Source organism: Musa acuminata, chromosome BXJ3-1 (assembly GCF_036884655.1).
Source record: "Musa acuminata AAA Group cultivar baxijiao chromosome BXJ3-1, Cavendish_Baxijiao_AAA, whole genome shotgun sequence".
Taxonomy (NCBI): domain Eukaryota; kingdom Viridiplantae; phylum Streptophyta; class Magnoliopsida; order Zingiberales; family Musaceae; genus Musa; species Musa acuminata.
Window position 1 is genome coordinate 19,526,891 of NC_088349.1, and position 20,423 is coordinate 19,547,313.

The 20,423-nt window shown below is 39.4% G+C and overlaps 1 protein-coding gene across 2 annotated transcripts; it reads right to left on the bottom strand.

Annotated features, from left to right (window-relative positions):
• Positions 1-582: 582 nt before the first annotated feature.
• On the bottom strand, positions 583-5,437 carry LOC103992024 (fimbrin-1-like). Of its 2 annotated transcripts, XM_009411578.3 has the most exons (16): positions 5,322-5,437; positions 4,941-5,206; positions 4,703-4,855; positions 4,422-4,592; positions 4,102-4,340; positions 3,845-4,016; positions 3,365-3,403; positions 3,186-3,254; positions 2,968-3,084; positions 2,567-2,778; positions 2,201-2,356; positions 1,910-2,109; positions 1,661-1,821; positions 1,476-1,572; positions 1,180-1,271; positions 583-1,071 (listed from the first exon to the last, which is right to left on the bottom strand). In XM_009411578.3, exons 3-16 carry the CDS (start codon positions 4,787-4,789, stop codon positions 769-771), a joined length of 2,115 nt encoding a protein of 704 aa, XP_009409853.2. In that variant the 5' UTR covers positions 4,790-4,855; positions 4,941-5,206; positions 5,322-5,437; the 3' UTR covers positions 583-768. The 2 variants fall into 2 exon arrangements, with proteins under 2 accessions (XP_009409853.2, XP_064990935.1); XM_065134863.1 differs by lacking the exons at positions 4,941-5,206; positions 5,322-5,437 and having other exon boundaries at positions 4,422-4,630; positions 4,703-4,820.
• Between the last annotated feature and the right edge of the window lie 14,986 nt (positions 5,438-20,423).

Genomic DNA, 20,423 nt, shown 5'->3' on the forward strand with positions numbered 1-20,423 from the left:
ATTTGACTATTTTGAGGTTGATTACATGAATGAATCTTTTATATAACCTTGAATTGAATTTTGATTCCCATATTGCTGACGTTATTGTATCGATGCCTTTGGACAAAACTGGTAACTCTTAAATGAAGTGGATATTGTGTTGTCTTTTCTCTCTCTCTCTCTCTCTCTCTCTCTCTCTAAATGAAGTGATGAAATCCATCTCCAATTTGTAGTGCAATGTTAATCGAACATTATATTTGTGTCAATTACTTGGAAGAAAATTTATCTTCTATTTTATAAACTTGTTTTGCGTTTCATTTTAATTTTTCCAAACATGTAACATTACCCAACCAAACTGCAACATATGAACAGTAGTACAAAGGAACACCAAACCTGTGGCTGTTTGGTAATTTAGATCCATATAGACGCCGAATATTGGTAACATAATTAATACCTTCCCTCTCAGCAGATCATACGACCTACTTGGGTGCTGCTGCAACTTTGTTGTTATGATGAGCAATAATGGCCATAGCCTTCTTCTTATTCAGATTGTTAACGGAGATGAATTCCTCAAGAATTTCCTTTTTCTTTTCTTTTCTTTTTTTTGTTGTTGGGGATAATAGTAATAAGAGCTGTGTAAGACATTTAAAAAAAAAAAAAAAAAGAGTGGTGGAAGACTGTTTTTTGTTCTCATCTTTACACATATTTTAAAAGCTACATCAGAAGGAAGTCTTCGTGTCGACGATTGACCAGCCAAATCTTGTTCGATTTTTTCTTTTTATCATCCACCTATGGTATGGTGGTGGTGGTGGTGGTGGTGGTAGTACTACTACTTCCGTTCTCTATCTCTGAAGTTTCCGAGATAGCATCATCGGATGCGATGTTCGATATGAAGCTTGCAGTCAAGCTTCCATCTTCCCAATCGGATGGAGCTTTCTCCGAGGTGGTATCGTCTATCGATAACTCGGACGCAGCTCTATGTAAGGAAGAATCATCTACACATGATTCGCATCGATCCGGTTCCTCCGATGGCTGTTGCAAGCTCCAATACATGATGCTGGCCGTGAGAACGAGGATCATCTTTTGATTCACCTGGGGAAATGGCAGAAACTCACGTAATTAATTAGCTTGATTTCTTCCTCCGAAAAATAATAATCGTTGTTATGATCGTACATAAATAATAAATAATGGAGCTTTTACCTCCATGATGTCCTCAGGCAGTAGAAAGATGGAGCACCCAAGCTTTCTCGCCACGCTAATAATATATATAGCATTCAACCGCTTCTCATCATCTGCATTCCAACGTATAAATAAATTATATATACCTCGAGGAAGGAAGCCACCACAGAATTTAATCGAAAGCAAACGAACAAAAGAGTAATCTTATCTGCCACTTTTGATTATGAGCTCCAAGTAAAAAAAAAAAAGACAGACAAAATACTAATAGCGAGTAAAAGTAGAAGTTGGATTCAAACAATCCACACTCACGAACGTACCACTTTCGCCCTTGGTAACGAGGTTCCAATTGACGACCCTCGGCTCCACAGAAGATAAGAGTTCCAGGAAAAATATGCCGTTCGATAGGTTCTTATCCTGAGAGAGGAGATCAAAATTAGGAGGAGGATACATTAATTTAATATTCTCATCTCAGGATTATAAAACACAAAATGTTTTTTTTTACCTTGAAACTCTCGATCCGGGAAACTCTTCCTGCGCTTTTCACTTTGTTGTTAGCCCATTTCAGGATGTCAACATCTGTGATTTCCTTTCCTCGAGAGTGGTGATATCTCAGGTTCTTCAGGAGTTGCAATAGATTAAATCTCATCAATTGCCACAAATAAGCTGTGATGCAAAAAAAGAACAATGCACGAGTATCAACAACGAATGAAAAAGGAATCGAGTGTGGAGTCGAGAAGGAATAAAATCATACCGAGAATTAGCTTTTTATTTCCTTGAACAAAATCATTGCCCGCAACATTAACAAGAGAGAACTTCAATTGCTGTCCGATCTCTATTATTTGATTGCAATTTTCTACTTTTCTAAACGGCATCTTGATGGGAGGCTTCGTCGCCTGCTTCCAATTAACTGAGCCTGGAGACAACTTATCAAGAACTTCCAAAAGAAGCCACCTGCAGAAGAATCAAATAAATAATTAATAATTAATAAATAATAATTAATTAATAATAATAAATAATAATAATAATAATAAATTGGCTTTACCCATTTCTAACATCTTCGAAAACATTGTTAACGTATGTAGTAATTCCAAGACTATTGATCCACAGCCGGAAAGCTCTTTCTTCCCTGGACACCAGCACATCATCAGGCATCATCTCCGCAAATGAGATTTTTCTGCAGTCTGTGGACAGACCATTCCTACAAAAGCAATAATACCACAGGATTCAGCATGTAGTGCTGCTACAAAAGAACTACCACATAGCATGCATGTCCAGAAGAAGCAGATGGTGGAGATTTTCTTGAAGAACAAATAATATATTAAGTTGGAATAAATGAAAAAAGTCAGTCAGTCAGTCAGTCAGTCAGTCACGCTGGAAATTGAGAAAAAAAAAATCATAAATTTTGTACCTCTCATGAAATATCTGTGCGATAAATCCAAGATTGAGATTTGCAGAGCCTTCTACGATGTCTTTCGACGTCACAAATCTTTTGCAATTGATTTTCTCCGCATGATCAAGGACCATTTTAGCCCTTTCGGTTGGGTCCTTGGCGTCTAGTGCTGCAGGGTTACAGTGCTCAGGTGCAAGAACATTCAGCAGATATGCGTAAGCCTCTCCATCCTGTATGTGTGTATGTATGTATGTATGTAATGGTGTTCAGCAGCACGATGCAAATTGCATCAACCAGCGTAAATAAAAAGAATGGAATTTTCATGAACCAAGGCATCATCATAAATACTAACTAGGCAAATATGAATTCAGAATTACTTTTTGTCCTGCTGCTACTGCCTACTATACTATATTTCTTACCTTCAAATCAGAAGAGAAGTTTGTCACCGTCTTCTTGTAGCCTGCCCTCTTGAGGTGAAAATTCATCCACTTCAGTAACATTTTTTCTGGTGACAGACCCATAAGTTCCTCCGCATCCTGTAATCAGACCGAAATATGCTGGCATAATAGTCGAAATATGCTAGCAAACAAAGCAAGTGAAGTGCAGCATCGTTGAGAGAATCGAGTGATCTTGGAACCTGGCTGTCATCTATCAGCTCCACGAGTTGAGGTGTCTTCTTCAGGTTGAGATCTGCCAACAGTTGTATCTGACAAGAGAATGAGAATGGCCAAGCAGTGAACCGAATTCACAGAAAAATAAAGGTGTTGAATTGGACCAAATATATATCTATCTATCTACATACACTATGCAAAATACCTTTATAATTTGAGATATCAAACCAAGCACCAGGTGAGGCTGCATCAGAAAACGAGCATGTCAGAAGACACACACTTCGACTTTACTCTCAAGACCAGATGAACGATAAACAAGCTATCGATCCAACCAAGTTTGTTTTCCCTAGTGTTTGTTTGTTTATAAACGAGAAAGAAAAAAAGCAGTAGATTGGTTTCCTAAAAATTCAAAGCCCCTGGGAATAAAATAAATAGGTTTTTTTTTTTTTTTTTTTTGTGATTGCTCTAACATCTGCATTACTCGTGTAGGTTTGTGAGTTCTGATGATTTGACGATGACTGGTCTCATCATATCATTCCATAATAGATGTTGTTACTATTTGGTCGATGAGAAAGAAACGTATGCATCTACAAATTAAAAGAACGAACGTCAAAAGATAGATATTATTATTATTATTAGGTCTAAGAATCTCCAGTAAGCACACGAGTAAGTGGAAGGGACATACCCTCCCTTCCACCAGATCCTGCGTTCCGATGTTAACGACCGTGCATCCGATCGCTTTTGCAGAGTTGAGGCACAGAGTGTGGTTCTCATTTCTCTCCCATGGGTTCAGCACCCGCTTTGTGTTGATCGCCCTCTCATCTATTGTTCCCGGCACCGCAACATTGATCATTTTACTGATGCGTGTCAAAACAAAATGCATCAAATAATGCATTGATCATTCCACGATGAAGGATCACATATCAGATACGAGAAGATTACCAAAGAAGGACTCCATCCTTGGCCAAGTTGAACAGGTCATCTGAAGCCGGATCCAGCGGGAGGTAGTTCTTCAAGAATGGGTCATCTCCAAGGTAGCCATTTATGTGCGCTACGAAGAAACCTTGCTCGGATTCGCCTATGGTGTGAAGAAGTGTGGTCGTGGTGGCTTTCAAGAACGAAGAGGAGTTCTTCACGCTCCCACGCTTGTTTGCCGCCTCTGCTTGCGAATCCAAATACGCCTGCCCAATTCAGGAATTCTACACTCGATCAAACATACGTCAGACCGAGATGCAAGAACCGCTGCAGACGATGACGAGTACCCGTAAGTAAGCCTCGAAGTCCATCTCATGGTTGTCATCGGGATAAGATGCGTTCAAGATTGCAGAGATCTCTTCCTCCGTGAGCACCTCATGGAGACCCTTCAGTTTGACCATGACCGCCGGCAAATTCCCGACCGTCACATGTCCCGAATCCCCCTTCGCGGAGAGGTACTAGCCAAGGCCACATCCATGATCAGGCGAACTCGTCGCTAAGAAGCGGCGTCTTAGAACAACGAGGAAGAAGAAGAAGAAGAAGAACAGAGGGGGTTTCGGCTGCTTACATTGGATTTGAGGCCTCGCAGCTCGACCTGGGTGAATTGGCTCTGCAGCCATGGATCGGAAACAAGGACGCCGACGAAGCCCGACATCTTGACCTACTCGATTCCCTGAGGAAGCTGGAGTCGAATTCCCCGTACCCTATTCAAGAACACCACCTGCACAATCGGATGCAATCAAGAACAGCAAAAGGAGAACTCACGGAACGATCCAAGAACAGCAAAAAGCTGCCAACTCTCTCACATTTATGCCAGGAAACCGCGGAAAAGGCGAAAGATAAGATGCTACTGTCCGGTCGAAGAGCGGAGGCAAGTCAGGTCTCAAGGAGGCTCCTCCTTTCCATCCTCATCATGTCTATGGTTCCCGTCTCCAAGTTCTTTCCTTTTACTTCACTCAATTTCTATCTTCCTTTTGCTTTCCCTTTTCTTTTGTCGTACCCCTGGATTCCTACTTCGGCGTGGTGGCGGTATGGAAGAGGAGGAGAAGGGACCTTCTCTTTCTGGAGTTACCTGGCAAAGCGTGGAGATGGAGACGGAGACGGAGACGGGGTGAGGGCGAAATCAACGATCCGAGAAGGAAGGAAGGAAGGAAGGAAGAAGAAGGAAAAGAAGGGTAAAGAATTACTAAGACGAAGAGTCGAGCCTCCGCACTGCGGCACCTGGAATGTCCGCCAGCCGACCGGAAGGGAGGCCACTCTTTGCTTCCGTCCTTATTCTCTGTGGTCGGTGGCGAAGCCGGGGAGGAGGGTGGGGAAGAGAGGGACGCCTCATAAACTGTCGTCGCATGCAACGACGACCACCTGCTCGTCTGGCATGTGTGATTCCGAGGGGCCCGCCCGCACCTACGTGTGACGCCTTTCCATCGAGTATAAAATAGAAAATGTCGTTACCTATTTATGGTAGATAAAGAGTCATAAAATTAGATGTACACTTGCACATATCTATATAATTTCGTAATATTACGGTGCCATTGGATTCGTTGACTCGAGCTATGTCAGATTTGACTGGGTCTCTCGCAAGTCTATTTATGGTAAGATGACTCGGGACCTATCATAGTCTGTGGTGCAGGACCAGGCGTTCCGTTCCTTGTTGGAGAGAGAAGAAGAAGAAGAAGCAAAATTCTTCTTTATCTTCAGCTACTTAAACTTTTTTATTTTTTTGGTTTGAAATTAAATGTATATATATATATATATATGTATGTATAATTATGAGAGAAATATAATAACTACGCTATGCATCAAAAGCTTTTATGCTTGTGTCCCAGAAGGAATTGTCGTACGTTGCAACATCCAATGTATTGGATGTAGGGATATGCTTCATTCGATTAAGGTTCATCGACCTTTGTTGAGACATCAAGTGGATCGAGAGAGAGAGAGAGAGAGAGAGAGAGAGAGAGAGAGCTATTTAAGTTCGATTTGAATGACCAAGCTAGTCAAGTTGCTGGGGCATGAGGACAATAAACAAGCTTGTTGCCCAACCAGAGACTGTTCATCCGATACATCATCATAAAAATCGACATGTGTTTCGAAAGATGAGATGATGATGAGAGTCATCGGCTTGGATCTATCTAGCTTGGACCGTTGAACCTTGGTAAGATGTCTGCCATGGGTCCAAAGTAGCTTGAGAGTGCTTTGTCCCTTGGTTGGGAAAAGTCTTTTATATGTTTCCTTGCAAGCGTTGGATTGTCGAGACGACGAGGGAAGCGATCTGATTCTTAACCTTAATGACTTACAATTATTGCTGAGCTTTTGTTTTTCTTGTAAAACGCTAACTTAATCTTTGTATTTTGCATCCAAGAGAAGCATCGTAATTTTTTTTTGTTTTTTGTTTTCTGTTTTTAAAGATCAGGTAAACAATCCTACTGTAATGATTCGACTTGACCTATGTAGTAGTAATTGGTACTCAATGGAAACAAGGAAAGCTTTTTTACTTTGTTCTTCGCAAATAACAAACTCCTAATGTTTCGATTTAGTAAGTCTTGGGTCGAACTTCCTTTGAGAAATCATAAGAACCTTCCTTGCTTAACATTAGTTTTTGCTCTCGAAATGATGGTTGAGATATGGGAAGCATATTCTCCCTTTGGATGTTTCTTCGGACCCATGCCTCGAAAGTGTTTCTCGTTTCTTTGGTTTCAATTTTTTTTTCTCTCCAATATGAGAGCTTCGGTCCTTATATACTAATTTATTTTCTTAAGTGGGGCAAGTAAGATTGTTAGAGAACTCTTCGTGATCAACTAACAAAAACTTAAATGGCTTGTAACGTTGAATCGAGTAATAGACTATAAAAGAGAGATTGATTTTATTCATCGAAAAGACAGAGTGTTTATATAAGTTACAGAATTTTTTTCAAATCATGTAATTAAATCAGCTACTTAAATCATCCTCAAATATTAGATTTTTATGTATGTCTCTATTATGATCTTTTCTTATGTCCCCACAAAAATGAGTTTTTATCAAAAATGTCAATCTTAGATTGATATAATTGAAATATCTTATAGACGAGAGGTTTTATAAGAGAGTTTGCTAGTTGATCAATAGTATGTAAATGAGAAATACTTGATGTCAAGTTATTATATGTTGATATAAAAAGATATAATAATAATTGAAATGATCTACGATGAGAATGTAAATCGATTTGATGAATCAATTTTCAGAAAAAAGAAAAAAAAGGTTGAGGAGGCTACTATGTATCCCGATCTTTATTACTTTAACTTGTATGGTTGAGGAAAATAGCAAAATCGAGAATTGGATAAGAGGTTTGTTGGTAAAGAGGCAATCATAATGGGTTCGTCGATAGAGTAGCAACGACGTGCTAGTCATAGGTGTCCTGCAAGTCAATCACGTGAATGATGGTACGTGTGACATGACACACAGTCTTTTTATTTATTATTATTATGATATTTTCTCACTTTATATTGCTTGTTGCATAAATATATTGTGATGTCTATGGATCCATGCAATAGGAATCAGATTGTGATGATATCATAATAATGAGACCGATTCACTTTTAAACACTGACCCTAAATAATTTCGGTCATAAGTTATTCAAGAAGGATATCGAGATAATCGCATAGACTGGTATGTTATATATCCGTCCATATGATGGAAGCAGTTGGTCTCGTAGCTACTCGTGTGGAGGCACTAGAGCTATAATGTAGGTGTTCATTGGAGAATGAGTTCATTGATTGATCTGCCCATGGAATGCTAGATGGTTGATGATACCTCATTATTAGACAATGAATTTGTTATCCCGATAGTATACTTGGTCCTTAGTCTTAAGACGCTAAGGATGTCCTATATGAGTACTTTACTCTTTGATACTAGACTTATAGATTTGAAAATTTCAAATCTAGCACAATCGATCATCAAGAGTGGTAGCCAATCTTACGAGGGCTACTGAGTGTCAATAGAGGATAATTTGCTCTCGGTACCATGAGAAGAATATCTTGTGTATTCTTGCTCAAATAAATCCTTGGCCAAGGTCGTTCGGATTAAGAGAGAAATAGTTCTTCAAGAGAATTCGATGAGAGCGAGACTCGATGAGAAATCATATAGGCTTGATAGCACCATGCCTAGTATACGATCTCTGTGATATTAGATAGATAAGAGACTATAGGTATATAATAACTAAGGACAGATATGTCCAAAATATTGGATTCTCCTATATTATCTAGGGACTATGGTGTAGTGGCACAGTACGTCCCCGTAGTTGATGAGTAGAATGAATTATTATAGAGATAATAATTCACGACCAGCTCGATATTAGGCCTAGAGGGTCATACACATATGGTAGGTATTACGACGAGTAGAGATTCAGATATGAGATATTCGTCGAAGCCCCCTATCTTCTTGAATATCCAAAAAGCTCTTGAATTATTGGATCCTATGGATGAGATCCAATAAGAGTCAATGAGAAATTATTGGATAGAGATCCAATAATCTAAGAGGCTTGGGTAGTTAGATAAAGATCTAATACCCAATAAGGCAGGATCCATTAAGGTTAAGTTGATATGAGGCATTTATAAATAGGAGAGAACCAAGGGATTAGGCTTCTTGGTTGCCACTGATGGGGATATAAAGAGGAATAACATTTGTATATGAACAAATACTAGAAGACCATAATACGCAGCGGAATTAAATAGAAACACAATCAAATAGAACACCAAGATATACGTGGAAAACCTCTTCAATGTGAAGGGTAAAAACCACGGGGCAAACTAGAGATAATCCACTATGAGAATAATGAATATACAAATCTCAATCTCTTGCCATAAGCCTTAGCAACAACCACAAGAGAATAACTGGGATACAAGGATCACGTCACTGCCCACAATATCTAAAACCTCCCCAAGTAATCACAGCAAGAGTCTACTGTAGATTTGATCTAACCTGAGATGAGAACACTGCTAGATGATTGAGAACAGTCTCTCTGCGTTGTCCTTGTTTTCTTCCCTTTCTTTCTCTTCCGTTTCTGCCTTGTTCTCCTTCTTTTCTTTGGAATCCCGTGGCCCTCAAGATCTGCCTTATTGCTATCTTTTTATAGCCTTTTTCTGCTTCTAAAACGTAGCCACCACACCCCCCTAATCTTAATTAGGGTTAGGTTAAGAGGGGGTGTGGGCTGTGGGCTGCCCTAGCCCACATGGGCTGAATATGGGCTATCAGCCCAACAACCTCCCCCTTCAGCCCATAAGGGAGGCTGTCCCATGACTCCTCAATGTGAAGCCCTGCCGACCAGCTGTCGGCATATCTCCTGTCTTTCTTTTGGTAAGGTCTTCGTCAACATGTCTGCTCCGTTGTCATCTGTATGAATTTTTTGAAGCTGCAACTACTTCTCTTCAAATATATTTCGAATCCAGTGGTATCTGACATATATATGCTTTGATTTGGAATGAAACATTGGGTTCTTACACAAATGGATGGCACTCTGGCTGTCACAATGCACCACATAATTTTCCTGTTTCAGCCCAATTCTTGTAAGAATTCTTTCATCCATAACATTTCTTTGCATACCTCTGTAGCAGCATTATATTCTGCTTCTGTGGTAGAGAGAGCAATACACCTTTGCAATCTGGATTGCCATGACACAGCTCCCCCTGCAAAAGTAAGTATATAACCTGAAATAGACTTTCTCGTATCTATATCTCTTGCCATATCTGCATCTGTGTAACCTGTCAACACATGTGGTTCACCTCCAAAGCTTAAACAAACCCTAGAGCTCTCTCTGAGATATCTAAAAATCCACTTCACTGTTGCCCAATGCTCTTTGCCTGGATTTGCAAGAAATCTGCTAGTAACACCCACTGCATATGCGATGTCCGGCCTCGAACATACCATTGCATACATTAAACTTCCAACTGCTGAAGCATAAGGAACCTTTTGCATTTTCTCCTTCTCCTCATCACTTGACGGACTCTGTTCTGAGCACAACTTGAAGTGACCTGCAAGAGGAGGACCAACTGGTTTTGTGTTGCTCATACTGAATCTTTCCAATACCTTCTCGATGTATTTCTCTTGTGATAACTAAATCATCTTGTTTTTCTTGTCACGGGAAATCTGCATGCCTAGTATTTGCTTTGTTGGCCCCATGTCCTTCATTACAAAAGACTCACTCAGTTCCTTCTTCAACCTGTCAATTTTAGACATATCTTTCCCAAGAATAAGCATGTCATCAACATAAAGTAAGAGAATAATAAAATTATCACCAAACCATTTGATGTACACACAATGATCTGAAGCCGTTCTTTTGTATCCATTTTCTATCATAAATGAATCAAACTTTCTGTACTACTGTCTTGGAGCTTGCTTTAGCCCATACAAGCTCTTCCTCAACTTGCAGACAAAATTATCTTTACCTTTGACTTTGAAGCCTTCTGGTTGCTCCATATAAATTTCCTCCTCCAAATCACCATGAAGGAAAGCTGTCTTTACATCTAACTGCTCAACCTCCAAGTCTTGGCTAGTAGCAATACCAAGAGCAACACGAATAGAAGACGTTTTAACAACAGGAGAGAAAATCTCTTCAAAGTCAATACCTTTCTTTTGACCAAAGCCTTTCACAACCAATCTAGCTTTGTACTTTGGTTGAGAACAATATTCTTGAGTCTTCAACCTAAAAACCCACTTATTCTTCAAGGCCTTCATTCCATTTGGTAGCAGCACCAAATTATAAGTGTGGTTCTTCTGAAGAGCATCCATATCTTCCTGCATAGTAACCAACCACTTCTCTTTCTGCTCACTTTCAACTGCTTCCTGGTAACTCTCTGGTTCACCTGCATCAGTAAGCAACACATACTCATCTGTAGAGTATCTTCTGGAAGGTTGACGTTGTCTAGAAGATCTTCTCAACTTAGGTTCTGTTGGAACTTGCTCTCCTACTTCTTCTTGCTCAACATGTCCTACAGGTAGATCAAAAACTTAAATGGCTTGTAATGTTGAATTGAGTAATAGACTATAAAAGAGAGATTGATTTTATTTATTGAAAAGACGAGTGTTTATATAAGTTTTAAGATATAAAATTTTTTCAAATCATGTAATTAAATCAGCTACTTAAATCATCCTCAAATATTAGATGTCTATGTATGTCTCTATTATGATCTTTTATTATGTCCCCATAAGAATAAGTTTTTGTCAAGAATGTCAATCTTGGACTGATATAATTGAAATATCTTATGGACGAGAGGCTTTATAAGGGAGTTTGCTGGTTGATCAATAGTATGTAAATGAGAAATACATAATTGATATCAAGTTCTTATATGTGGATAAAAAGATATAATAATAATTAAAATGATATAAGAGAATGTAAATCGATTTGACAAATCAATTTTCAGAAACAAAAAAGAGAGGTTGAGGAGGCTACTATCTATCTAGATCTTTACTACTTTAACTTATATGGTTGAGGAAAATAGCACAATCAAGAATTGGATAAGAGATATGTTGGTAAAGAGGCGATCACAATGGGTGCGTCGATAGAGTAGTAGCGACGTGCTAGTCATAGATGTCCTACAAGTCAATCACGTGAATGATAGCACGTGTGACATGACACACGGTCTTTTTGTTTATTATTATTATGATATTTTTTCACTTTATATTGCTTATTGCATAAATATATTGTGATGTCTATGGATCTATGCAATGGGAATCTGATCGTGATGATATCATAATAATGAGACCGATTTATCTTTAAACACCGACCCTAAATAATTTCGGTCATAAGTAATTCAAGAAGGATATCGAGATAATCGCACAGACTAGTGTGTTGTATATCCGTCCATATGATGGAAGTAGTTGGTCTCGTAGCTACTCGTGTGGAGACACTAGGACTATAACGTAGGTGTTCATTGGAGAATGAGTTCATTGATTGATCTGCCCATGGAATGCTGGATGGTTGATGATACCTCATTATTAGATAGTGAATTCGTTATCCCGATAGTATACTTGGTCTTTAGTCTTAAGATACTAAGGATGTCCTATATGAGTACTTTACTCTTTGATATTAGACTTATAGATTTGAAAATTTCAAATCTAGCACAATCGATCATCAAGAGTGGTAGCCAATCTGACGAGGGCTATTGAGTGTCAATAGAGGATCATTTGCTCTCGGTATCATGAGAAGAATATCTTGTGTATTCTTGCTCAAACAAATCCTTGGCCAAGGTCGTTCGGATTGAGAGAGAAATAGTTCTTCAAGAGAATTCGATGAGAGCGAGACTCGATGAGAAATCATATAGGCTTGATAGCACCATGCCCAGTATACGGTCTCTATGACATTAGATAGATAAGAGACTATAGGTATATAATAACTGAGGATAGATATGTCCAAAATATTGGATTCTCCTATATTGTCTAGGGACTATGGTGTAGTGGCACAGTACGTCCGTAGTTGATGAGTAGAGTAAATTATTATAGAGATAATTCACGACCAGCTCGATATTAGGCCTAGAGGGTCATACACATATGGTAGGTATTGCGACGAGTAGAGATTCATGTTAGGATCGAGAGCACTAAGAGGGGGGGGGGGGTGAATTAGTACAGCGGAAATCTTTCAGCGATTAAAAACGAAAGCTGCGTTTGTTTGATAGAAACTATTTTGATGCAAAAGCCAATTCTAAGATTACTTATGATTGAGTACAGTTTACGTCTAAACACAGTTTGCGTCTAAGCGCAGCTTACGCAGTTTGCGTCTAAATGTAGTTTGTGTCTAAATGCAGTTTGCGTCTAAATGCAGATTGCGACTAAGCGTAGTTTGCATCTAAGTGCAGTTTGCGTCTTAGGCTCAGATTGCGTCTAAGCGCAGTTTGCGCAGTTTGCGTCTAAGCGCAGATTGCGTCGAAGCTCAGATTGCGTCTAAGCGCAGTTTACGTTTAAGCGCAGTTTACGTCTTAAGCGCAGATTGCGTCTAAGCGCAGTTTGCGTCTAAACACAGTTTTACGTCAAAACGTAGATTCGGAAAGATTTGAACTTAGACACTCGTTCGTAAAAGCGCAGAAGTCAGTTTGCAGTTATAAATGGAATGTAAACGTAAACTACAGAGAAACTCGTTCGTAAAAGCGCAGAAATCAGTTTGCAGTTATAAACAGAATCAAGACGTAAATGTAAACTGCAAAGAAACTCGTTCGTAAAAGCGCAGAAGACAGTTTGCAGTTATAAATAGAATCGAAACGTAAGTGTAAACCACAATGTAGAGATCGTACGAAAACACCGATTTACGTCTGAATGCAGATTCGGAAAGAACAGAACTTAGAAACTTGTTCGTAAAAGCGCAGAGAGCAGTAGCTATGTAGGAGGTTTGCAGTAATGATAAAGTGCTCAAAATGAAAGCAAACCAGAGATTTAGAGTGGTTCGGTCAGTCTTGACCTACTCCACTTTTGGCTTCCTCCACCGACGAGGTCACCGATGTCAACTAGAGGCCTTCCTTTAATAGGCGAAGGCCAACTGCCCTTTTACAGTTTCACTCCTTTTGACGGGCTCAGGAGACAACCCTTACAGAACCTTTCTCTCCTCTCTTTACAACTCAAGACTTGAAGAACAGAAAGAGGAGAACTTTTGGACTTAACACAAATTTGAGCTCTTAGAATCACAGAAAAGATCAAGAATTCGGTGTAGTTCTGTATCTTTTCAGTGCTGAATGGGTGGGGTATTTATAGGCCCCAACCCAGTTCAAATTTGGAGCTCAAAACGATCAAATCCCGGAATTCCGGGATCAGGCGGTTGCACCTCCTGACTGGAGAGGTTGCACCGCCTGGCAGAGCTCGAAGACTGAGCCTCTGGGCGGTGCCACCTCTGTCAGGGGCGGTTGCACCTCTCTGCCAGAGCTCGAAGACCGAGCTCAGGCGGTTGCACCGCCTGACTGGGGAGGTTGCACCGCCTGGCAAAGCTCGAAACTTGAGCTCTGGCGGTGCTACCTCCTGACAGAGGAGGTTGCACCGCCCGATCTCGCTCGGAGACTGAGCCCTGGGCGGTTTCACCTCTTGGCTGGGGCGGTTGCATCGCCCACTCTCGCTGGGAGACATAGCCTGGGCGGTGCTACCTCCCTGCCTGGGCGGTTGCACCTCCCACAGCAACCTGGGTCCGAATGGGTTAAACCATTCGACCCAATTTGAGTTCTTCAGGGGCCCAATTGCCCCAAGATTAAGCTAATGGGATCACCTCCCATTTCTAACTTAATCAAAGTACTAACTACAATTATTTCCTAAGACATATTCTGCAGCTTGCTTCGGTGCGTCACTTGCTTCTTCCGGCGAGTTTCCGGCGAACTTCCGTCGATCATCCGATGAACCCTCGGTGATGCTCCTGCGGACTTCCGGCAAACTCGTGGACTACGACGATCCACTTGGCAAGTTCCGACGAGCTCCTTTGGCAAGCTTCTGGACTTCTCGGATTTGTTCCCGCAGAACCTCCGACGACTGTCCGAACTTCCGTCGAGCTCTCGAACTCCCAACGTGATCATTGTCATGACTCCGGCGCAACTCCTGCTACATGTCTTACTTTCATCGTAGTTAATCCTGCACACTTATCTCAACACATACATTAGACAACAAATGACAATTGACTTCATCATCAAAATCCGAGATTCAACAATCTCCCCCTTTTTGATGATGACAATCAATTGATAATGGAGTTAACCTTAACTCCCCCTCTCTATATGTCATACTTCTTGAATTTAAAAACTTTATAAATTCAAGAGACATATTCCCATTATGATTCCTATCATAATGTATCTCTTTGAAGATGATGTCAAAGCTTGACATACATTTTCAAATTTAACAAGTTTGAATGATTGTAATTGTAGCAATTCATCATATTGTAAAATATCGACATGTAAAGCTGTGAAACAAGATTTTGATATCATTACATGATGTACACATTTCGAATATTTTAGCAAGTGTAGCATTGCATCACATGGTAAGATATCAGTTTGTACAATGCAAATTTTTGTTTGATATCTTGATACAAGGCATATGGCAATCATATATTTCTTGGTGATGCAAGTATGGCCTAATCATAGCATCAGTGATAGCAACCATATCATCAAACATATCAGCATCAGTGATCATATCATCATTAGTGATAGCAAACATATCAATTCATATATTTCTCCCCCTTTGTCATCAACAAAAAGCATGGTAGCATTCTCAAAAAGCATGGTAGATGTGATTCCAGCAGGTTATCAAGCACATAAAGGAAGGCTTGACATGCATTGAATATTTCTTCTCCTTGTTATGTTATAGTTCGTTGCTTGAAGGAGGAAACTCATTTTTCAAAGGTTTTCATAAGAGTGTACAGGAAAATCCTATTTTCAGCATTCAAACCGAAAATAAGATGAACTTTTCCATGCATTCGAATATGAGTAAGCTACTAATTTCCAAAAACATTTGTCACATAATTTTCAACATGTTATTTGATCAAGTGATACCAAGGCATGTAATAGTAATCAATAACGTCCGAAAAATAATTTTAACTAGTTTAAGTATTCGGACACATCAACATTCCTAATTCTCTTCTTATGAAATCAAATTGTTCTTCACTTAGATGTTTTGTAAAGATATCAGCTAGTTGATGTTTCGTATCAATGTCATATTGCTGACTTATCAACTACATTGGTATGTCACTTTATATTTATCGAGGCATAAGGTTTTCAAAACATTTAGTTTCAATGTAAAATCTGAGATAAACAACAAGAGATGTTTGTGACTTTGCATATGCTTACAGATCAAGGTAAAGAGTAACATATGGAGTTTACAACATAGCAGGTAACTATATTAAAGACAAAGTCCTTCATGATGAGTAACATAAGGAGTTTTCAACATGCCGTATCAAGGATAAAGTCCATGAGGAGTTTATAACAACAGTGGATGATTGTATTCATACAAGTTTATTCATGAGGTGGAAGATTAAAGTGCCTAAATAAAGAATCAAATTGTCGATGTATTTGCTGCAGCTCAGTTAGGATTTGATCTTGTCGATGTTTAAGTCGTTCTTGTCTTTGTTCGAATCGATCCATCCGAATCCCGATGTCTTCGACAGATGACATGTGAGTTTGCTCCAACAGATGTGTTTCCTTAAAGGGACAGATCGGAGGAGATTGGGTACCCCTAAAGACTGGTGTTTCCGGTTCTGGTTCAGGTTGAGGGGGATCAGTTCTTCTTGGCATTCTAACCCAGTTGCCGTTTCTATAAAAACATCTTAGTCGGTGAAGTAGATTTTTATTAATTATGTTGAATCTATCTACTTTCATTACTTCTTCTTCCGGTGGTATTAGAATATCATAGGCTTTCATTATTCTAGTTATTATACCACCATATGGGAGCATCATGTCTTTCTTAGATAGTTCCAACATGTTTTGTTGGATAAGATAACCAAGACAGATGTCATTTCCTTTCATGATCATATACATAGTTCCTAATTCTAATTGGCTTACTTCATCATGATGATATTGTTTAGGAAGAATGATGCTACTTAGGATGTAATGAAGTACCTTAGTGTTTAGAGGCAGTAAATGTTCACAACTTTTAGGAACAAATTCTAAGTTCGGATTAGCAAAAATTGTTTGTAGGGCTTCAACATATGTTGTTCCAACATTTTCATCATCCCATGCTCCTTTAAAGTAAAGTTCTCTATTTTTCATGGGAATGCCTATCATGTCGCAAATGAATCTATCCATAATCGAAATATGTTGTCCTAAGAGATAGGTGGACATCCTTTCTTCTTCATCTACTAGTATGTTGTTGTAAAACAATCTTACTAGTCTTGGATAGATGGGTTCATTAATTTGTAGGATAGGGAGTAGATCTAAGTTTGCAAACCACTGGATTGTTTCTAAGTCTCTTAGCTCACTTAAATCTACGTATTTTCCCTTGTTAACATTCCTAAGTTCAAAAGAGGAAAATTTTTCAGCATGGTATTTTGAATCGAAAAGGGTGGAATCAAAATCTTCTACTAATCTCCTCTTTCCCTTGTCTCTTGAGGATCTTCTAGATCCCATAACTACTGCTGTTTAGAATAATAGTGATGAGCAAAAGCAAATGAATCAAGAAATAGAGTTTTAGAGATTACCTTAATGAGATCTTCAAGAGAGGGAAGGAATGTTGACGCTTTGCTTCGAAATGAAGAGTATTTGGGATGCTAAGATGAGGGAAATGGGGATGGAGGAGACTTAGGAGAGTAGAGGAGGGAAGGAAGTGAGTTGGGGTCGGTTTCACCGTCGGCCCTAGCTTGAGTTATAAAGGGGCAGAGTTGCGGGCGGTTGCACCTCTGGCTGGAGCGGTGCAACCGCTTGCAACCCGTGACAGTTGGAGGTGCTACCTCCAGCTGGGGCGGTGCCACCGCCTGAAAATTTTTCGTCTTGAGGAGAGTTTTCATTCAACTTTTCCTACGTAATTACGTAAGAATTTTCAATTTAAGACAGAGACTTTGGTACGATCAAGGTAGATTTTTAACGTGTACATTCTCAATGTCGTACACAAGTTTGTGATAGTTTCTTCAAGTTGATAAGTTTTGCAAGATCATGACAGAGTTAGTGATTTCATGATACGAGTTAAGTTAGAAGGTTATGAAAGGATGAAATTGATGGGTTTGAAAATCCAGGGATATGTGAATTTGAGAATCATATGTTTCTAATTCTTGAAAAGTTAAACAGGATTGTATCTAGGTCGTATTTGTGATTTTACCCTTGTTGTTGTTTCCGAAGGTGACATAGCCTTCGTCTATGCTAGTGAGCTTAGAGAATTGAGATGGATCTCCGGTCATATGCCTTGAGCATCCACTATCAAGGTACCATCTCTTGCTCCTAACTTGCGATGGTGTGAGTTTCTACAAGAAAGGATAATTTTTAGGTACCCATTTGCTTTTGGGTGCCTCAAAGATAGATCTACATTATTTATCATGTTGCATAGAGTTTATCATGGTTCCTTTAGGAACCCAAATCAATTTGTTTGGACTAATTTTCTTGAATGGACAGTAAAGTGTCTTGTGTCCAATTTTGCAACAAAAGTTACATTTTGCTTGGTGTTGAACATGTAAGATAGGGCCTTTTATAAAGGTGGTTGGATTTAGGTGAGGACTTCTCACAAATCCAATTCCACTTCTTTTTGGAACGTGACCCTTGTTTGCAAGGATCATGTTTAATGACTTGCTACCAACCTCGAATTTCTTCAAGGTGTCCTTGAGTAGCAGGTTTTCTTTTTGAAAAGTTTCTAGATCATGACATTTGATACATGAATTTAAACTATCATGATGTTCAATTTTTAACTTATCAAAATCACAAGTAAGACTATCATGTTCTTTTTTCAACAATTTGTATTTTCTATTGATAATCTTACATTCATCAAATAAGTCATGGAAGGCATTTAATAGTTCATCGAAAGATAAATCAGCATCTAATAAATTCGTTACCTCCTCTCCGATGGCCATTAAGGCGTAATGAGCAACTTGCTCGGTGTTAGACTCCTCTTCTTCAGACGCGCTCGAATCATCCCATGTTGCTTTGAGCGCCTTCTTCTTTGTTGTTCTCTTCTTGGCTTGAGGACAGTCACTCTTGTAGTGTCCCGGCTTTTTGCACTCATAGCAAATAACTTGATCCTTCTTGGGTTCAAGTTTATTTTTAGTATCATTCTTAAACTTGTTTCTTTTAATGAACTTTTTAAATTTTCTTGTTAGAAGTGCCAGGTCATCGTCACAGTCCTCATCACTTGAGTTTTCTCTCAAGTGGTTTTCCAAAGTTCTAAGTGTCATATCCTTCCTGTTCTTTGGAATGATGTCTTCTTGCTCTTCATGAGCTTTGCAAGTCATCTCGTAGGTCATTAATGACCCAATTAGTTCTTCAAGAGGGAAGTTGTTTAGATCTTTTACCTCTTGAATAGCAGTGACTTTAGGATCCCAACTCTTAGGAAGGGATCTTAGTATCTTATTTACGAGCTCAAAATCTGAAAAACTTTTTTCGAGTCCTTTTAGACCGTTGACAACATCCGTGAAATGGGTAAACATGTCGCCAATAGTCTCACTCGGTTTCATCCAAAAAAGTTCAAAGGAGTGTAACAAAAGATTGATTTTTGACTCTTTCACTCTACTTGTGCCTTCATGAGTCACCTCGAGTGTGTGCTAAATATCAAATGCAGTTTCACAAATCGAAACACGATTAAACTCATTTTTGTCAAGTGCGCAAAATAAGGCATTCATAGCCTTTGCATTAAGAGCGAAAGCCTTCTTCTCCGAATCGTTCCAATCGATCATTGGAAGAGAAGACTTTGAAAAACCATTCTCGACAAGATTCCAGAGTTCAACGTCCATAGAAATAAGGAAGATCCTCATTCGGGTCTTCCAATAGGTGTAGTCCGTCCCATTAAACATGGGTGGACGTGTAATGGAATGGCCCTCTTGGTTTCTGGCGTAAGCCATCTCTCTTGGGTTTTAATCCGTTTGAGAGTTAATCGGGCTCTGATACCAATTGTTAGGATCGAGAGCACTAAGAGGGGGGGGGGGTGAATTAGTGCAGCGAAAATCTTTCAGCGATTAAAAACGAAAGCTGCGTTTGTTTGATAGAAACTATTTTGATGCAAAAGCCGATTCTAAGATTACTTATGATTGAGAACAGTTTACGTCTAAACACAGTTTGCGTCTAAGCGCAGTTTACGCAGTTTGCGTCTAAATGCAGTTTGTGTCTAAATGTAGTTTGCGTCTAAATGCAGATTGCGACTAAGCGCAGTTTGCATCTAAGTGCAGTTTGCGTCTTAGGCTCAGATTGCGTCTAAGCGCAGTTTGCGCAGTTTACGTCTAAGCGCAGATTTCGTCGAAGCTCAGATTACGTCTAAGCGCAGTTTGCGTTTAAGCGCAGTTTGCGTCTTAAGCGCAGATTGCGTCTAAGCGCAGTTTGCGTCTAAACACAGTTTTACGTCAAAACGTAGATTCGGAAAGATTTGAACTTAGACACTCGTTCGTAAAAGCGCAGAAGTCAGTTTGCAGTTATAAATGGAATGTAAACGTAAACTGCAGAGAAACTCGTTCGTAAAAGCGCAGAAATCAGTTTGCAGTTATAAACAGAATCAAGACGTAAATGTAAACTGCAAAGAAACTTGTTCGTAAAAGCGCAAAAGACAGTTTGCAGTTATAAATAGAATCGAAACGTAAGTGTAAACCGCAATGTAGAGATCGTACGAAAACACCTATTTACGTCTGAATGCAGATTCGAAAAGAATAGAACTTAGAAACTTGTTCGTAAAAGCGCAGAGAGCAG